Raw genomic sequence first — 18,887 nt, forward strand, 5'->3', positions numbered from 1 at the left:
TGAGACCCAGGATGCCTCAGGCCCTCAGGGGGCTTGTGTCGGGGGCTGGGGGCTGCTGTTCCGACGGAAGCTGAGAGCAGTCGGGTCCTGAGGGGTGAGCAGGGGTTGGGGACTGAGGGTCCCAGCTCGTTTCTGTGCTCCGTCCTGTGGATGAAGAGGGGTCAGCCAGGGGGAGGGCTCAAGGGCAGTGCCGGCCACAGGTGGCGAACAATGGAGAGAGGGTGCAGGTAGGCACCGTGTCCCACCTCATCGTGAGCACTGGTCTATGTTTACCCTCAATATCTGCCATTTAGGGTGGCATTTGAGTGTGAGGTGGCAGGTCTTGGGGCCCTCGCTGGGGTCTTGATCAGAACCCAAGCTTCGTGTATGTGTGAAGTCAACAGATGTGAGTATGCAGATGTATATATCCTATGCGTGAGCTTACGTGCCCTCCTCCCTGGGATACTTTCCTAGGAAGGGGTCCTATTTTCTCCCTTTGGCCTCCCCAGAACCTTCAGACTTGGGGGCAGGAGCCACAAGTTCCAGCCATGGGTCTGACACTAGCATGGCCCCTGTATAACCTTGGGCCCCTCTAGCCACTGCCTGGTCCTTGGTCCTCCCATCTGAAGTCAGGGCAGTGGATGGACAGAGGTGGGGCAGGCCCTGTTCCCTCCTGGCTGGGGTGGAGGGCAGGATCGGAGAGCACTGCCTGGCGGGTTTCTCCTCGACATCGCCAGAACATCACCTACCTTGGACCCCACGGGCTGGAAGCCGGGCAGGCTGCTGACTGTCACACGTTGGTCATCCATGCGGCGGCCCTGGGTACTGGCCAGCATGTCCATGAGGCTGTCCATCTCGGGGGTGGGGTCGCTGTCTGCGTGGACGTTCACAGACTTGGGAGGACACAGCCGGAGTGGGGGCCCCCAACCCTACCCCTTCACCCCCACACAGATGCTTCAGGGTGCACAACCGCCTCCCACATCCCGTGCCCCCAGGCCCTCCAGATGACCACTTGCCCTGCACTCCCACCCCGTTCACGCCCCATGGACAGCACCCCCATGCCCATGCTCACGGCTCTTGGTGGTCTGGCCCGGCCCAGCCTGCAGTGAACAGCGCTGCCCCTCCATCCGGTCGCCCTGCACGTGGCTCAGCAGATTGAAGAAGCCCTCCTGGTCTGGGGAGCCCGCCTGGAGACAGACTCGCTCAGTCTGGTTGGCCCTTCAGCTTGGGGGCCCCTCCCCAAACTTCCCAGAAAGCCTGCTCACACCCTGACCCCGGGGCCTGCCGTCCCCACTTCCTCAGCTCTCACCATGGTCCCCGCCGATCCTCTCTGCAGAGCTGTTCTGAATGAGACATGAGTCTCCTTCCCAATCCTGGCCCCCGCCCCAGGGGCCCTGGCCAGCAGTGCCACTTCACGTGGTACCGCCTCAAGGGACAGGCTCCGATGCCAGTGTCCCGCCGTCCTAGATTGGGGCCTGATGAGTGTGGCCTGGGAGCTGGGACACGAATCAGGGAAACATGGCCCAGGAGCTACCCCCAGGTCCCAGCATCTCCCATCAATAGGGGTCCATACGGAGAGCCCTGCCCTCTGCCCTGGGGCCTGGCACTCAGACCCCCAAGCCCACCAGCCCCTTTCTACAGCCACAACTGGGTCAGGGGGTCCTAGGAGACTCACTCGCTAATTAGGTGCCCTACAAACTAATTAGTCTTGTCAATCATGGGCTCTGAGACCTTGAGCTGGGGGTGGGGTGGGGGCAGGGCCCTCTCACCTCGGTACAGGGGCCTGAGCCTTCCTCCGTCTTCTCCTCCTGATCCATCATATCCCTGGACTCCAGTCACTTTTCTGCTGGCCTCTGCCCCAGCCCAGTGCCAGAGAGGGCCTTTTAAATGTCCAGGATGTGGGGGTGTGGATTCCCCCCATCCCCAAATCCCCAGCTCATGCCCCATCTGCTCCCACCCAAGCTTAAGCCCCATAAAGATCATCCAGATAATTGTTTGCCCACAACGATGCTGGATCTGGCATGGGGGGTAGGGGGCAGGGCGACCTGAGCTTGGACCTCGCTGTGCCCAGCAGCAATGACTGGACCCCAGGGACTCTCGGGTGTGATGTCACAAAAGGCCTGAGCAGCGTCCCCACAGTTGGAGAAGGGAGGCCAACAGTGTAGGGTGGTAGCTGGCTTAGGGAGGACTTGCAGGTGTCCCCACCCAGCCACCCAGGTTCCCCCACTGGCTTCTGGAAGGGCAGCTGCCACCTGCAGTCGGTAGAGAAAAAGGAGGTTGGAGTCAAAGGCCCCTTCCCTCCCTCCCTCTCTGCACCTGCCTCAGACACCACCGGCCACCCTAGCTCCAGCTCTGTCTCCTTGGCAGCAAGTCAAGGGGTCTCCCAGCCACCCTTCCTTCAACTCACTGTCCCTGGAGCCTGGTTGCCTGCCCCAGACCCCAAAACAAGAAAGTCTGGGGTCTCCTGTTCCCACATCACCTAAATGCCAGGTTGAGCTATCTCCTCTCCTCTATCACCCTAGCCCCAGGTGGGAACAGGAGGCGAGACTCCCTGGGGACAGAGGCAGGCGGGGAGAGGACGTCCCTGCCTTTTCCCCCGAGCCACTGTGGCTTTCCCTCAGTGCCCAAGCAGGGGATACCACTGGGAGGTCCCCATCCCCTTCCCTTCACTCCCCAAGACGCCTTTACGGAAACCAGTGGAAGTTTCATCTCAGAATGAATGGGCTGCACTATCACCACCTCTGCCCGAGCCTCCTCTGTTCCACAAAGGGCCAAGTTTACACTCTCTCCCTCTATGCCAATGAAGTGTCCCCCTCCTCAGTACGTGTATCCCTTTCCTAGGCCTGCCAGAACAAAGTGTCATAGACCAGATGGCTTAAAACACATAACTTGACTTTTATTATATATTTTTATATAGAGATGAGGTCTCACTATATTGCCCAGGCTAGTCTCAAACTCCTGGGTTCATGTGATCCTCCCGCCTGGGCCTCCCAAAGTGCTGGGATTACAGGCATGAGCCACCATGCTGAGCCTTTTAAATTTTTTTTTAACAAATTTATTGAGCCAACGTTCCAGAGGCCAGAGCCTGAAATGAAGGTGTTGGCAGAGCTGTGCTCCCTCTGAAAACCAGGTATCAGGAGCCCTCCTTGCCCCTCCCTGGCTTTTGGCAGTGGCCTGCCGTCCTTGATGTCCTTGGCTTGTCACTGCAGCTCTTCACTCCCTGCCTCCGTGGTCACATGGCATTCTCCCTCTGTGTCCCAGTCTTCATATACCCATTTCCCCACCCCCCCAACCACCTACACTGAACCAGGCAGACATATAACTATCTTACAAGGACACCAGTGATATTGCATTAGGGGCCTACTCTACTCCAGTGTGACCTCATGCTCACTGCTAATATCTATAATAACCCCATTTCAAATAAGATCCTATTGTGGGGTATTGGGGATTAGTACTTCATTATCTTTTGGGGGTTAGTGGTGGGGTGGCTGGCCCTAACAGCTCTCCATCCCCGCAAGGGATCAGGCTGAGAAGCTGGAGGCGGTCCTGGCTTCCATCCCCCCAGGATCTGGAGGGTTCCCCGCCTTCCCCTGCTCAAAACTCTTGAGAAGACAAAACCCAAACACCTAGGGGTTGTGGAAATGTTCTAAAATGGATTGTGGTAATGGACACACAACTCCAAAAATACTGAAAGCCATTGACTTACGCACCTTAGGTCAGCGAGTTGTATGGTATGTGAATTATATCTCAGTAAAGCTGTTACAAAAGGAGGAAGGGGCAGGGTGCGGTGGCTCATACCTAAAATCCTAACACTTTGGGAGGCCAAGGCAGGAGGATCCCTTGAGCCCAGGAGTTTGATACCAGCCTGGGCAACATAGGGAGACCCTGTCTCTTAACAACAACAACAACAAAATCAACCGGGCACGGTGGCGTGCACCTGTAGTCCCAGCTACTTGGGAGGCCGAAGTGGAAGAATTCCTTGAGCTCAGGAAGTCGAGGCTGCAGTGAGCTATGATCGTGCCACTGCCCTCCAGCCTGAGCAACAGAGCGAGACCCGTCTCTTTACAAAACAAAAACAAACAAAAACGGGGAGGAGGGAGAAGAAGGAAGAAAGGAAGGGAAAAGGAAAGGAAAGGAAGAAATAGCTCAAACTCCTACCTACGGTTGCCAACCGTCCTGGTTTGCCTGTGGCTGTCCTATTTTTAGCACTGAAAGTCCTGCATCCTGGCACTGGGATGGGTCAGTCTGACCTTGTCCTACAGAAGTCTGGCCCCTGCTGCCCCCACCCTCCAGCCTTCTTAAGCTCGGGGCTCCTCCCTTCTCTACCTGGACATGCTGTGTGGCTGCTTCTAGAATCCATTTAGGGATAATGTCAAAAGGCTGCTTCTTCAGAGAGGCCCTCGGGGGTCATCCTCAATAAAGTCCCCTCCCACCCCTACCTTCTGTGGCACTTGTTGTCACATTAGTTTATTTCCTTTAGGGCAGCATGGATCCTTTCCTATCTCTCCCAGACCTTCGGGTCTGATTCACTCCCTATGTCCCATGTAAGTGGCAGGGGGCTTGGTACCTTCATCAACACGGCCGAGCGAAGGAACCAGCTCAGACCAGCAAGAGTCTGTTTGCACACATACCTCGCATCTTAAATCGGAGACCTCATTTTGTATGGGTGCTGCTGGGGCTGTGCCTTCCAAGCGACAGGACACACAGCAGAAGCAGCTTCTGAAATTCCGAGTGTGTGTCTGTGTTTGCAAGCATTTGAGGGCGTCACTCACCCCATGTGTGTATCAGCATGTTAATTCGATTGTTGGTCCACGAGGGTAAGCGTTGCTCCTCCCGGAAGAGGGTAAGGCTGTGACAAATGCTCCCTGGGGACAGGCTCCTGGCTTGAATCCCAGCAGGCTCACTCGGCGTGGCCTTGGATTAGGGATCCCGCTAAGCCTCGGTTTCCTCGTCGGCACCGCAGTCCAGGTCGGAACATCGGGCAGGACTGAATGAAAAGTATGTCCAGGTGCCTGCACACAAGAGGTCTCCAGGCCTCCTGAATCCATCAAAAGTTATCCAAGACGGCGGCTGCTGCTGCTGCTGCCTCTAAACCCTGAAGTACAGAAGGCAAGTGGGTCAAGATCCCAGGCCCAGACAGTGGCGGCCCGGTGGCATCGAGTGGGTGCCGTGTATCTTGCAGGCACGGAACCTCCCGGGGAAGATGGAGGGATTATTGCCCTGCGATCCCGCTTCGCACGCAAGCCAGGAAGTGTGTGTCTGAACTCCCGTCTGTGAGCGTGTCGTCGAGGTGTGCCCCTCCAGCGACTTCGTGCTCGGCAGCGCGGACGCACCTGCCCGTCCTCCCCGCCAGGGACTCAACTTCCTGGGCCTGGGCGAGAACCGACGGCGGGGAGGGGCCAGGTGCGCAGGGGGCGGGGACAGGGCCCGCGGGGCGGGGTCCACGTGGGTGACGCGCGGGGCCACGCCCCCACCTTGGGACACACCCGGAAGCGGCGGCGGCGCCCCTCGGGGAAGATGGCGCCCTCGGGGCTGAAGGCGGTGGTGGGGGAAAGTGAGTGCCTCTCCGGGGCCGGGCTCTGGCGTCCGGTGGGGGACGGGGGTCGGGGACGCACGGGCTCTGGGATCCTGGGTTTCATGGCGGCTGGGAGTTGGGGGCCGGGCTGGGCGTCCGAGCACCTGACCCTCGAGGGGGCGGGCGGGGACGGGTTCCCAGCTGGACGCCCCTGCTCTCCGGTGCCAGAACAGAACAAAATTGGGGGGCCGGACTCCGGGGACCCCAAGGGGATGGGTAGAGTGTGGCGGAGGCTGGGGCCCGGACTCCTGGGCCTCCTAGGGTGCCTGCCGGGGGAGGAGGGCACAGCTGGATGCCCACACTCCAGGATCTCTTAAGCCGGGCAAAGTTCAGGGGCTGGATTCTTGGGGCCTCCTAGGGCTCTGGTCAGCGACCCTAGGTGCTGTGAGCGCTCAGGGGACGTGTCCAGGCCCCACAGGGGTGGTGTAGGGGATGCCTTCCTCCTTGCCCCATTTCCAGGAGCGCCTTGCAGCTGGAGGACACAGGCGTCCAGGCCTCACCGGCCCCAGTTGTTGGGGGAAGGGTGGAGGGCGCCTCTTCCTCCACCCCGGGGAGTTCCGGCCTCAGCTGCTCCTTCCGCCCTGGCAGTCTTGATAACAGTGGACATGACACAGTGGACGTGGCTGGGCGGGGCCACCCCGTTACTTCTCTCCACTCTCTCCTCTAGGCAGGGCGGTCTGTAGCTTAAACCCCTTTAATTGGGGGAGATTAGAAAAAAAAGTGATTCCATTTTACAGATGAGGAAACTGAGACCGGAGGTCAGTGGGATAGCCTCAGCTAGGCATGCCTCAGAGCTGGGAACCAGGGGTCCTACATTTTAGACCAGGTTGGGGGGACTGGCTGAAACCCTCACAGCAGGAATACTTGAGGTAGCAGGTGGGGAAGCTGAGAGCCTGGCTCTAGAGGCAGATAGAGCTGTAGATGATCCCGATTCTCCTCTTTTCATTCATCTAAAACATGTTTATCGGGTGGCATCTTTTGCCCCAGCACTCTGCCACTTAGACACTCAGGATGCGTAGGTGAGTTGCATGTTGCCTAAGAATCTGTTTCCCTGTCTGTAAATTGGGGGTGACCCCAGAAGCCAATTTGCAGAACTGGGGACTAAAAATAAATGATTCCTGTGCCGTGTCTCACACCTGTAATCCCAGCACTTTGGGAGGCCGAGGCAGGAGGACTGCTTGAGGCCAAAAGTTTGAGACCAGCTTGGGCAACATAGCGAGACCCCATCTATACAGAAATAAAAATAAATTAGCTGTGGGTGGTACACGCACCTGTAGTCCCAGCTACTCGGGAGGCTGAGGCAAGAGGATCGCTGGAGCCCAGGAGTTGGAGGCCGCAGTGAGTTATGATCACACCACTGCACTTTAGCCTAGGTGACAGAGTGAGATCCTCCTCTCTTAAAAAAAAAGTAAATGGGAATTAAGATGGGGGTTCAGCCCCAAGGCTGAGAAGGCTTGGGGCAGTGGTGGGACCAGAGAACCAGCATTCTGACCCCTCCCCTCCCTTCCCTGCAGAAATTCTGAGCGGAGTTATTCGGAGTGTCAAGAAGGATGGGGAGTGGAAGGTAGGGGTGAGGCAGATGGCTGGGTACCCAGAGGCAGCCCATCATCAGGCCTATGGGGAAGACCCTGAATGTGGGACCCCCAAGAACTGCCTGTCCACATGGGTGGAGTTGGGTGAATGGGTTCTGGGTCCTCCCACCCAGCCAGCCCTTGAAACTGCCCCTCCCACTGCCTTGGCCCCTTCTGGGGCCAGCTGTGGCCTCTTCTGCCTGCTCCTCCATCCATCTGTCCATCCATCTGGGCAGGTGCTTATCATGGATCATCCGAGCATGCGCATCTTGTCTTCCTGCTGCAAAATGTCAGATATCCTGGCTGAGGGCATCACCAGTGAGTGCATGCGTCCCCAGTGAGATGGGACCTGAGCGTGGGAACCCCTGACTGTGCCCCTCTCCCAGGGTTCAGCCCTTGAGTGTAGGATCCCCTCAAATCGTCCAGAACTCCCAAGTACGCAGCTCCCTGCACGGACAGCCCGGATCATGTGACCAAATCCATTCTTAAACCTTGCAAGCTGACTGCGGGAGCCCATGGATTGCAGGCCTCCCCTGCAGCACTCCCTGGCTGCAGCCCCTTCCTGACCGTGCAGCTCCCTCGTGGAGCCCTGTGTGGGACTCCCAGGGTGGACTCTGGATGTGGGGTCCCAAGAATGCAGAGCCTTCTATGGGTGACCCCAGGTGGTGTCCCAGTCACTTTGCCATTGAGGGACAGGTGCTGAGGGAGCCTGTCCTCTCAGAACCTCAGTTTCCCTGTCTGTAAATTTGGGGAACCCAGTTGGCTGCACAACCCCTGCAGAACCCTGTCGCGTGGCTCTTAGCTGGTGGGCCCTAAGTGGGTTTCTCCTGCAGTCCCTCCTAAGCATCCACCCCTCCTCCCCAAGCCTCCAACCCCCCACACCTGAGACTCCCCACGTGGCCCTGCCTGGATGCCACCCACCTGTGTCCCTTCCTCTGTTCCTACTAGTTGTTGAAGACATCAACAAACGGCGGGAACCCATTCCCAGTCTGGAGGCCATTTATTTGCTGAGCCCCACGGAGAAGGTGCCTACATGAGTGAGCGTGTTTGTGTGTATGCGCGTGCATGTGTGTACATGTGCATGTGCACGTGTGTGTGTCTGCATGCATGTGATTGCATGTGTGCGTGTGTACACGTGTGCATGTGTGTCCGTGTGTGTGTGCGTGTATGTGTGTATGTGTGTGCATCTGTGTATGCATGTGTCTGTGCGTGTTTGCGTGTCTGTATGTATGTGTCTGCATGTGCATGTGTGTGTCTGCGTCTGTGTGTGCATCTGTGTGTGCATTTGTGTGTATGCGTGTATGCGTGTGTGTCTGGGTCTGTGTGTGCATCTGTGTGTGTGTGCATGTGTATGCGTGTGTATGTATGTGTGTGTGCATCTGTGTGTGCATCTGTATGTGTATGCGTGTGTGTGTGCGTCTGTGTCTCTGTGTGTGCATGTGTGTATGCGTGTGTATGTATGTGTCTGCGTCTTTGTGTGCGTCTGTGTGCATCTGTGTGTGTGCATGTGTGTATGCGTGTATATGTATGTGTGTGCATCTGTGTGTTCATGTGTGTATATGTGTGTATGTATGTGTGTGCATCTGTGTGTGCATGCGTCTGTGCATGTATGTGTGTGTGCGCGCATCGGTGTCTGTGTGTGCATGTGCGTATATGTGTGTATGTATGTGTGTGCGCGCATCTCTGTGTGTGCATGTGTGTGTGTGCGCGCACGCGTGCATCTGTGTGTGTGCACATGTGCCCATGTGGGTGCGACACTAGTGTGCATGTGCACATATACATGATCCTGTCCTTCCATGTTTGCACATGGTGGCAGATGGGGGGTGGCTGGGAGGCCTAGGCAGCCAATGAGCCTAGGTGTGCAGGCTCAGGCCCAGAGAGTGATCCACCTTCCCCAGTCGGTTCAGGCCCTGATCAAAGACTTCCAGGGGACCCCGACTTTCACCTACAAAGCGGCCCATATCTTCTTCACCGACAGTGAGTGAGGAGAGCCTAAGGTGTTGGTGGGTGGGGCGAGGAGGTGTGGGGGCTCCTCTGGCCTGATGCCCCACTCCTGCCTCACCCCAGCCTGCCCCGAGCCCCTGTTCAGTGAGCTGGGCCGCTCTCGTCTGGCAAAGGTGGTGAAGACGTTGAAGGAGATTCACCTTGCCTTCCTCCCCTACGAGGCCCAGGTACGGCCCGGGCTCATCCTGGGCAGGGGGTGGGGGTTTGTGACCAAATGTCCCCTGTTCCCTCAGAAACAGACACCGAGGCTGGGCACAGTGGCTCATACCTGTAATCCCAGCGCTGTGGGAGGCCAGGGCAGGAGGATCACTTGGGGCCAGGAGTTCGAGACCAGCCTGGGTACAGAGCAAGACCCCGTCTCTTAAAAAAAGAAAAAGAAAGAAAGAAATTAGCCTGGCGTGGTGGCGTGCACCTGTAGTCCTAGCTACTCATGGGGCTGGGGTGGGAGAGTCGCTTGAGCCCGGGAGGTCGAGGCTGCAGTGAGCTATGATTGCACTGCTGCCCTCCAGCCTGGGCGACAGAGCGAGATCCTGTCTCAAAAACAGATACATAAAGTAAAATTTTAAAAAGGGGAGGTACCCACAGAGTCCAAGGAGCTCTTGCCTTGAGTTCTATCCCACTGGGCCCCTGCAGGCGGCAGCGTAGAGCGCACCGCGGGGTTGTCCAGCCAGCCTAAGGGACACGGGCTGGGGTATTTATCCACTGACTCCTGCAGGCATGGGTTTAGGGTTGACCTGGGCCTGCCTCCAATTCGGCAAAGCAGGCTTCAGGGACCAGGGACGGCTCCCAGGAGGTGCAGGTGGCGGCAGCGGGAAGCGGGGCAGGTGTGCACCTGCAGTGGCAACCCTGGTGCTTCTGTCCCCTCCTCGCCCAGGTGTTCTCCCTCGATGCTCCCCACAGCACCTACAACCTCTACTGCCCCTTCCGGGCAGAGGAGCGCACGCGGCAGCTTGAGGTGCTGGCCCAGCAGATTGCCACGCTGTGCGCCACCCTGCAGGAGTACCCGGCCATCCGCTACCGCAAGTGGGGACCCCACCCAGCCCCACCCCGATGCCGACCCCCCCTTAACTGCGTGCAACACCTAACCTTTAACCTCTCTTGTGACCCCAGCCCCGGCCCTACCCTGGCCCCTGACTCTCACCTTCAAACCCATCCTTGACCCCATCCCCTGATGATGTCCCCCGTGTCTGACCTCCCCGCCAGGGGCCCAGAGGACACAGCCCAGTTGGCCCACGCCGTCCTGGCCAAGCTGAACGCCTTCAAGGCAGACACTCCCAGTCTGGGCGAGGTGAGGGGGCATGCTTGGGAGGTGAGGGGCAGCCCCAGCCGGCTCAGGGTCAGTGCCTCATTCCTGCCCTAAACCCCACCCCAGGGCCCAGAGAAAACCCGCTCCCAGCTGCTGATAATGGACCGGGCAGCTGACCCCGTGTCCCCACTACTGCATGAGCTCACGTTCCAGGCCATGGCGTATGATCTGCTGGACATAGAGCAGGACACATACAGGTCTGCAGACTTGGAACCCGTCCTCACCCTTGCCACTGACCTGGTTCCCCAGTCCTCAGCTCCCCTGACCCCCGGGCTCCCTCCTTCCTCGCCAGGTATGAGACCACCGGGCTGAGCGAGGCGCGGGAGAAGGCCGTCTGGCTGGACGAAGACGATGACTTGTGGGTGGAGCTTCGCCACATGCATATCGCAGATGTGTCCAAGTGCGTGCACACGGGGACCGGATCCCCCCCCGCCCACTGTGGGCCTGGGAGCGGCCTTGGGATCCCTGGCTGCTGCCAAGTCTTTGGCCCTCATGAGCACCCCTCAGTGTGACTCCAGACTGGCCTCCAATTTCACCCCACCTCCCCCTGTCCCCCCTGAGTGGGCTCACCCATGGCCTGTGCCTCCTCTCCCCTCACTCTCACCCCTGCCCACCCTCATGGCCAGGAAGGTCACGGAGCTCCTGAGGACCTTCTGTGAGAGCAAGAGGCTGACCACGGACAAGGTAGGGGCGGACCCAGGTCACCAAAGGCGCTGGTGGAAGGAAGCCCCCCTCCCCATGGGCGCAGGGCCACAGCCTGGATTTCGAGCCTGGACTGAGACCCAGGTGGGCACTGCCTGGCTTCGCCCCCCAATCCCTACCCTCTTCCCCCTACTTCCCCAGGCGAACATCAAAGACCTATCCCAGATCCTGAAAAAGATGCCGCAGTACCAGAAGGAGCTGAATAAGGTGTGCTCGGGTGGGCAGGGAGCGGGGACACCTCGGCCCCTCAACCCCATGCTCTGTCTGCGTTCTGCCTTGACTCAGCCTTTGTTATCCCCCAACCCCCACCCTGCACCCTGCAGTATTCTACGCACCTGCATCTAGCAGATGATTGTATGAAGCACTTCAAGGGCTCGGTGGAGAAGCTGTGTAGCGTGGAGCAGGTGGGGCAGGGCCTGCGGGGGGCAGGGGTGATGGTCCTGCCAAGGTGGGGTATTGGGGAGGGGCTGAACTGTAGAGATGGGGGGTTCTGGGGGAGGGGCAGGGCTTGTGGAGAGGTGGAGGGGCCTTGGAGAGAGGTGGGACCTGGTGGGGAAGGAGTGGGTCTTGTGGAGAAACAGTCCTAGGATGAGGGTGTGGCCTGTGCATAGGTGGATGGGGCTTGGAGAGGTCAGACTTGGGTGAGGGGCAGAGCCTTGGACAGGTGGTCCCAGGACAGGAATGTGGCCTATACATAGGTGGGTGGGACCTTGGAGAGGTAGGCAGGGCCTTGGAGAGGTGGGACCTGGGAAAGGAATGGAGCCTTGGAGAGGTGGGACCTGGGTGAGGGGCAGAGCCTTGGAGAGGTGGGACCTGGGAGAGGAATGGAGCCTTGGAGAGGTGGGCCCTGGGAGAGGGGCGGAGCCTTGGAGAGGTGGGACCTGGGTGAGGGGTGGAGCCTTGGAGAGGTGGGACCTGGGTGAGGGGTGGAACCTTGGAGAGGTGGGACCTGGATGAGGGGTGGAACCTTGGAGGGGTGGGACCTGGGAGAGGGGTGGAGCCTTAAGAGAGGTGGGACCTGGGAGAGGGGCGGAGCCTTGGAGAGGTGGGACCTGAGTGAGGGGTGGGGCCTTGGAGAGGTAGGAGCTGGGAGACAGGTGGAGCCTTGGAGATCCCACCTCACCCAGGTGGGATCTGGGTGAGGCACGGGGCCTTGGAGAGGTGGGACCTGGGTGAGGGGTGGAACCTTGGAGAGCTGAGACCTGGATGAGGGGTGGAACCTTGGAGAGGTGGGACCTGGGTGAGGGGTGGAACCTCAGAGAGGTGGGACCTGGGTGAGGGGTGGAGCCTTGGAGAGGTGGGACCTGGGTGAGGGGTGGAGCCTTGGAGAGGTAGTCTCAGGATAGTGGTGTGGCCTGTGTGTAGGTGGGTGGGGCACTGGAAAGGTGGGACCTGGGTGAGGAGCAGGGCCTGTGGAGAGACTGTCCCTGGACAGGGGTGGGACCTTGAGAGACCTGGTGCTGAGATGAGGTAGGACCCAAATGTCCTCTTGCCGAGGATCCTGGGGATGTCCTTGGCCCGCCTCTCCCATCCCCTTCCCTGACACATAGCGGCCGGTGGACGGCTGACCCCATGCCCGCAGGACCTGGCCATGGGCTCCGACGCAGAGGGGGAGAAGATCAAGGACTCCATGAAGCTGATCGTTCCGGTGCTGCTGGACGCGGCGGTGCCCGCCTACGACAAGATCCGGGTCCTGCTGCTCTACATCCTCCTTCGGAATGGTGGGTGGGGGCTGCAGGGAGTTGGAACGTCCCCATTTGCCAGCGTCTCCCACGATCCTGGGAACTGCTGAACCCCACAGCTCTCCTTGGGTCATTTGCACTCACTGGGCTCACCAACCCCCACAGCTACCCCTCTGGACCCGGGAACCCTCCTCCATTGGCTTGGGGATTCCTCCACTGAGGTGAGGGCTCCCTGCTAACGTAGAAACCCTCACATCTGTGATTCCTATAGATGTGGGGCCCTCCAGGTTTCCCACTCTTGCTCACACTAGCACAGGGTACTGAGGCCCTCCCCACTGCAAGATTCTCTCATCAGAGTCCTGGGAGCTCCTCAGCCCACCCCAAACTCCCCTAAACCTGGGAGCCCACCTGGCCGCCACCTCCACCCCGCCCATTCCTGTCCCCCAGGTGTGAGTGAGGAGAACCTGGCCAAGCTGATCCAGCATGCCAATGTACAGGCGCACAGCAGCCTCATCCGTAACCTGGAGCAGCTGGGAGGCACTGTCACCAACCCTGGGGTACGCCAGGAGCGGGCGTGGGGGGACCCTGGGAGAGGGTGCGGATCACAGCCGGGGCTCTGCAAGGCAGAGGGCCGTTGGTGCACAGGCACGGTGTGGTTCCTGGCGTGGTGTGGTTCCTGGCGTGGTGTGGTTCCTGGCGTGGTGTGGTTCCTGGCGTGGTGTGGTTGCTGGGAGGCCAAAGGCAGTGTTTCGGGTCTGGTCTGGGGCCCAGAGGACACTGGGGCCTCTCCCAGTCCCAGCTTACACAATAGGCAGGGGAAGTGAGACATGGGCGCTGCTAGGCTGGTCCTGGCAGTGGTGCAGTTGGGAGCGGGTGGTCTGAGTGCTAGAGGCAGGGAGTAGGGTCCCCAGCATGGGGGCTACACCACATTGTCTATCTGGGCTCCCAGGGGTCTCTGAGGGTCCCCCGCACCCATCCAGCACCCACACACAGCCATGTGTATGCTTGACTCTCGGGTGAGCCTCTCCTGTCTCTCTCTGGCCCTGTGCGTCCCCCTCCAGGGTGCCCTCACCCCGTCCCCATCTCTCCCCCATCCCTCATCCATCTCGCTGTGCACTGTTTCTCTGTATCTCTCTCTCTCACCCTTCTCTCTGTCTTCCCCTTTCTCTCTGTTCTCTGTCTTGCTCCCCTCCCCTCTCTGTCCCCCTTCTGTCCCCATCTTCCTCTCTCTGTTTCCTGCTTCATTTCTTGTCTCTCTCTTTGCCTTCATACTTTGTCTCACTGCTTCTTATCTCTTTGCCTATCTCTGCCTCTGTCTTTGTCTTTCTCTGGCTCGCTCTCTCTCCCTTTGGCTTTCTCTCTCCGTCTCTCTCTGGCTCACTGTTTCTCTCTCTCGCTTTCTTGCTGTCTCTCGCTCTCTCTCGCTCACTGTTCCACTTCCCCATCTTTGCCTGCCATCCCCCACCCTCCAGCCACACCAGGCGCAGCCCCTCTGTGACCAGCCTCCTTCCCCTCAATCCCCCTGCTGCCCTCCCTGCCCTGCCTGTAGGGCTCGGGGACCTCCAGCCGGCTGGAGCCGAGAGAACGCATGGAGCCCACCTATCAGCTGTCCCGCTGGACCCCAGTCATTAAGGACGTAATGGAGGTACTGGGTGGCAGGTCAGGGTGGGGGCCAGCCCTCCGCATCAGCTGGCGGCTCAGCCTCCCTCCTGCCGAGGCGCTAAGCCTCAGGGCTTAGGGGAAAATGCTCATTGCTGGCATTCCCTTGGCACCGATCTGCTCTGCTGAGGGGGGCACGCCAAGCCCGCAGCTGAGGAATTGGGGCAACAGCGGGGCCTGTGCTGGGGAGCCTCACTTCCTCCCCACCTGCCGGCTGCCTCCGCTATATCTCTCTAGTCTGTTCCCCTGTCCCGCAGGAGTGCCCCTGAGCCCCAGGCCTGGCCTTCCCAGGATCCCAAGGCAGCACCATCCAATGGCAATGGGCCTGGGGCGGCTTCCTGGCTTCCTCCTTGTCCCTCTAAGAGCCCCGGCCCCTCTTTCTGCCTGGGGGCCAGAGACCTGGGCCTCCTCATCCCCATGGACCTTGAATACCTGGACTTCTGGGGCTCTGAGGGGCTGAGAGCCCAGACACTGGGTTCCCTAAAGGGCTGGGGGTATTGACTGATGGTCCCCAAGGGCCTGGAGGCCCAGACTACTGGGTTGCTGAGGAACTGTGGGTTTAGACTTCTGGGTACCCAAGGAGTTATGGAATTAGATTCGTGGGTCCCCAGTGAGTTATGGATCTAGATTTCTAGGTCCCCAATGGACTAGAGGCCTAGACTCCTGGGTCCCCCAGAGGCAGGAGGTGGAGATGCTGGTTCCTGTCTGCCAGGATCTTGGCCCCTGAATACCCCGTGGGGGGCACTCCTGACCCCGGACCCCATGCCTGGGGTTCCTCCCCTAACCCGCCTCTCGGCCGCCAGGACGCCGTGGAGGACCGGCTGGACAGGAAGCTGTGGCCCTTCGTATCCGACCCCGCCCCCACGGCCAGCTCCCAGGCCGCTGTCAGGTGAGGCCCCGGGGCCGCCCCCACCCACGCCTGGGTCAGTGTTAGGTGGGCGGCCCGGCGGCGGTGAGGGCCTCCTGCCTGGACTTTCTGCCCCTGCCCTGCACAGTGCCCGCTTCGGCCACTGGCACAAGAACAAGGCTGGCGTAGAAGCCCGGGCAGGCCCCCGGCTCATCGTGTATGTCATGGGCGGTGTGGCCATGTCAGAGATGAGGGCCGCCTACGAGGTGACCAGGGCCACCGAGGGCAAGTGGGAGGTGCTCATTGGTAAGTCACCAGGACTGGGACCCTGGGGCTCTGGGGCTTGGGTTCCCGGGGCCTGGGCTTGTACCTTCTAGGTGTCTAGACTCCAGAGTCCTTGGAGTCAGGGACCTGGTTTGCTGAGGGACAGGGACAGCCCCACACCAGCCGGGACCGGGAGCCTGTCAAAGACGAAGGCAGCGCCCCCCAACATCGTCCCCAAACCTCTGCCCCTGCACAGGCTCCTCACACATCCTCACCCCGACCCGCTTCCTGGATGACCTGAAGACGCTGGACAAGAAGCTGGAGGACATTGCCCTGCCCTGACCCCTGGCCCCGCCCCCTACCCCTCCCTTTCCAGAGAAATAAACTCTTCCCGTCGCTCTGCCAGCCAGTGCCTACCTCACCTTCTTACCAAGGGAGTCCCTGGGAGTTGTGCTGAGCCAGGCCTGTGCCCCAGGTCCCACCAACCCCTATTATCCTCTCAGAAGGAGAATTAGCCTCTCCCTGCCCCTGAGGGCATCTCAAGCCCTCATGGAGGTTAAGAACTTGGACTTTCGGCAGGGCACGGTGGCTCACGCCTGTAATCCCAGCACTTTGGGAGGCCAAGGCGGGAGGATCACTTGAGGTCAGGACTTCAAGACCAGCCTGGCCAACATGGTGAAAACCCATCTCTACTAGAAATACAAAACAACTAGCTGGGTGTGGTGGTGTGCACCTGTAGTCCCAGCTACTTGGGAGGCTGAGGCAGGAGAATCACTTGAACCCAGGATGTGGAGGCTGCAGTGAGCCGAGATTGCCCCTTTGCACTCCAACCTGGGCAACAAAGCGAGACTCCGTCTCAAAAAAAAAAAAAAAAAAAATTGGACTCTCATTTGAATATCGGCTCTAAGATATTCTAGTGGTGAGGCCCTGGCCAACTTCCGGGGTTCCCAATCTAAAAACAGGGAGCCCAAAATAGCAGCTGCTTTGCAGAGGAGAGAACAGAGATAACGCAGGAAGGCTGGTGGCGTGCAAGCATGACAGCTGCTGCTACCCCATTTTCACTGGAACCATTTTGGCTGCTCCGTTAATATTGTTATTAAGCAGAATGGACCCTGGAACTCCAACCCCCCTAGAACTGTTCCAAGGGGACCTGTAGGCACACGATGCCAGGAGTTGTGTTCAGCTTCTGCTGTATTCATGTGAGGCACACAACAAACTCTCCCTGCTTTCTCCTCCCAGCCCCACGGGGTTCACAGAGACTCCTGACTACAGGACTTATCAGGGCCTTCGGTGGGTGTATCTGTTTGCTAGGGCTGTCATAACAAAGTACCACAGACTAGGTGACTTAACAGAAATTGCCAGGCACCGTGGCTCATGCCTGTAGTCGCACATTGGGAGGCCAAGGCAGGTTGATCACTTGAGGCCAGGAGTTCAAGACTAGCCTGGGCAACATAGATCCTGTGTCTACAAAAAAATAGAATTAGCTGAGTGTAGTGGTGTGCACCGTGGTCCCAGCTACTCAGGAGGCTGAGGTGGGAGGATCATTTGAGCCTGGGAGGCAGAGGTTGCAGTGAGCCAAGACCGTGCCAGTGCACTCCAGCCTTGGGTGACAAGAGCGAGACCTCCATCTCAAAAACAAAACTATAATCCCAGCACTTTGGGAGGCTGAGGCAGGTGGATCACCTGAGGTCAGGAGTTCAAGACAAGCCTGGCCAACATGGTGAAACCTTGTCTCTACTAAAAATACAAAAATTAGCCAGGTGTGGTGGTGGACGCCTGTGGTACCAGCTACTTGGGAGGCTGAGGCAGGAGAATTACACTACGCCTCCTTTGGGAGGCGGAGGTTGTAGTGAGCCGAGATCGCACCGTTGCACTCCAGCCTGGGCAACAGAGCAAGACTCTGTCTCAAAGCAAACACATTTATAGTCTTCTGTTTCTAGAGACTGGAAGTCCAAGATGAAGATGTCCACAGGTGTGACTCCTTCTGAAGCTTCTCTCCTTTCCTTGTAGACAGCTGTGTTTTCCCTGTGTGTTCACACAGTCTCCTCCCCCCGCCCCGGTGCATGTCTGTGTCCTAATCTGCTCTTCTTACAAGGAAACTGGTCATGTTGGATTAGGGCCCACGCATATGACCTCATTTTTACTTAATTATTTCTTTAAAGATCCTATCTCCAAGTATAGTCACTTTCTGAGGCAGTTGCGGGGCAGGACTTCAGCATAGACATTTGTGGAGAGGACACAGTTCAGCCCATAGCACTCAAGTGAGGTGTGAATCTCACAGCACCAATAGAACAGGAGAGGCCGGGCGAGGTAGCTCACACCTGTAATCCCAGTGCTTTGGGAGGCCTAGGTGGGAGGATCGCTTGGGCCCAGGAGTTTGAGACCAGCCTGGGCAGCATAACACGATCCTATCTCTACAAAAAAATTTTAAAATTAAATTTTTTAAAAATGTTCTTATGGGCATGGTGTCTTGCACCTGGGGTCCAGTTTACTCAGGAGACTGAGGTGGGAGATCGCTTGAGGCTAGGAGTTTAAGACCAGCCTGGGCAACATAGCAAGACCCCATCTCTACAAAAAATAAGAAAAATTAGTCAGGCACCTGACGGCACACGCCTGTAGTCCCAGCTGCTCAGGACTTTCAGGTGGAAGGATGGCTTGAGCCCGGGAGGTTGAGACTGCAATGAGCTATGATCATGCCACTGCACTCCAGCCTGGGTGGCAAGGTGACACCCTATCTCAAAAAAAAAAAGAAAAAAAAAAGAAAAAAAGGAAAAGAAACCTCTCTGGGGCACAGATATACAGCCAGCCACAGGAGTAATCTGAGGCAAAAGGGGCTGTGGGAGCCCATATCACATCTAATCCACCCAGACTGGGGGCAATCAGGGAAGGCTTCCTAGAGGAGGCAGCATTTGCATAGAGAATGAAAATGAAGGGGGCGAAGGGAAGGGAGGGGAGGGCAGAGCAGAAGCCAAGGCCAGAGAATGCAGGAGGCCCCTGAGGAGCTGGAGGGGAGGGTACTGACCTGCACCCCAATCTGAGAACCACGTGGAGGTTCTGGTGAGGCCATGGTGAGGGTTTTGGTCCCTGCTGAGGCCATAGGACATCATACACAGGGTCTGAGTTGGGACAGGTAGGGACCCATGTCTCATGTTGGCAGTGAAATTCTCACTGCTGGAGTGGGTGCCTGGGGAGGGGGCAGAGGGTGGGGAAGCAGCCTCTTCAGAGGTAGAGCCTCTCTTACCGCCTGGGCTCAAGCGATCCTCCCACCTCAGCCTCCTGAGTAGCTGGGACCATGAGT

General features: G+C 58.5%; 2 protein-coding genes across 4 annotated transcripts; one reads left to right on the forward strand and one right to left on the reverse strand.

Moving 5' to 3' along the window:
- Positions 1–6: 6 nt before the first annotated feature.
- On the reverse strand, positions 7–2,182 carry PCP2 (Purkinje cell protein 2). Of its 2 annotated transcripts, none has more exons than XM_003810012.8 (4): positions 1,749–2,182; positions 1,052–1,166; positions 729–853; positions 7–144 (listed from the first exon to the last, which is right to left on the reverse strand). In XM_003810012.8, the coding sequence occupies exons 1-4, from the start codon at positions 1,797–1,799 to the stop codon at positions 25–27; spliced, it is 411 nt and encodes a 136-aa protein (XP_003810060.2). In that variant the 5' UTR covers positions 1,800–2,182; the 3' UTR covers positions 7–24. The 2 variants fall into 2 exon arrangements, with proteins under 2 accessions (XP_003810060.2, XP_008960619.2); XM_008962371.6 differs by lacking the exon at positions 1,749–2,182 and adding an exon at positions 1,289–1,582.
- Positions 2,183–4,722: 2,540 nt separating this feature from the next.
- On the forward strand, positions 4,723–15,994 carry STXBP2 (syntaxin binding protein 2). Of its 2 annotated transcripts, none has more exons than XM_055104367.2 (19): positions 4,723–5,382; positions 7,069–7,118; positions 7,362–7,443; positions 8,074–8,150; positions 9,024–9,102; positions 9,193–9,296; positions 10,004–10,152; positions 10,333–10,417; positions 10,502–10,632; positions 10,728–10,835; positions 11,062–11,119; positions 11,279–11,344; positions 11,461–11,541; positions 12,720–12,858; positions 13,267–13,376; positions 14,369–14,464; positions 15,282–15,367; positions 15,474–15,631; positions 15,846–15,994. In XM_055104367.2, exons 3-19 carry the CDS (start codon positions 7,371–7,373, stop codon positions 15,929–15,931), a joined length of 1,686 nt encoding a protein of 561 aa, XP_054960342.1. In that variant the 5' UTR covers positions 4,723–5,382; positions 7,069–7,118; positions 7,362–7,370; the 3' UTR covers positions 15,932–15,994. The 2 variants fall into 2 exon arrangements, with proteins under 2 accessions (XP_054960342.1, XP_003810055.1); XM_003810007.4 differs by lacking the exon at positions 4,723–5,382 and adding an exon at positions 5,417–5,533.
- The last annotated feature ends 2,893 nt before the right edge of the window (positions 15,995–18,887 follow it).

This window comes from Pan paniscus, chromosome 20 (assembly GCF_029289425.2).
Source record: "Pan paniscus chromosome 20, NHGRI_mPanPan1-v2.0_pri, whole genome shotgun sequence".
Taxonomy (NCBI): Eukaryota; Metazoa; Chordata; class Mammalia; order Primates; family Hominidae; genus Pan; species Pan paniscus.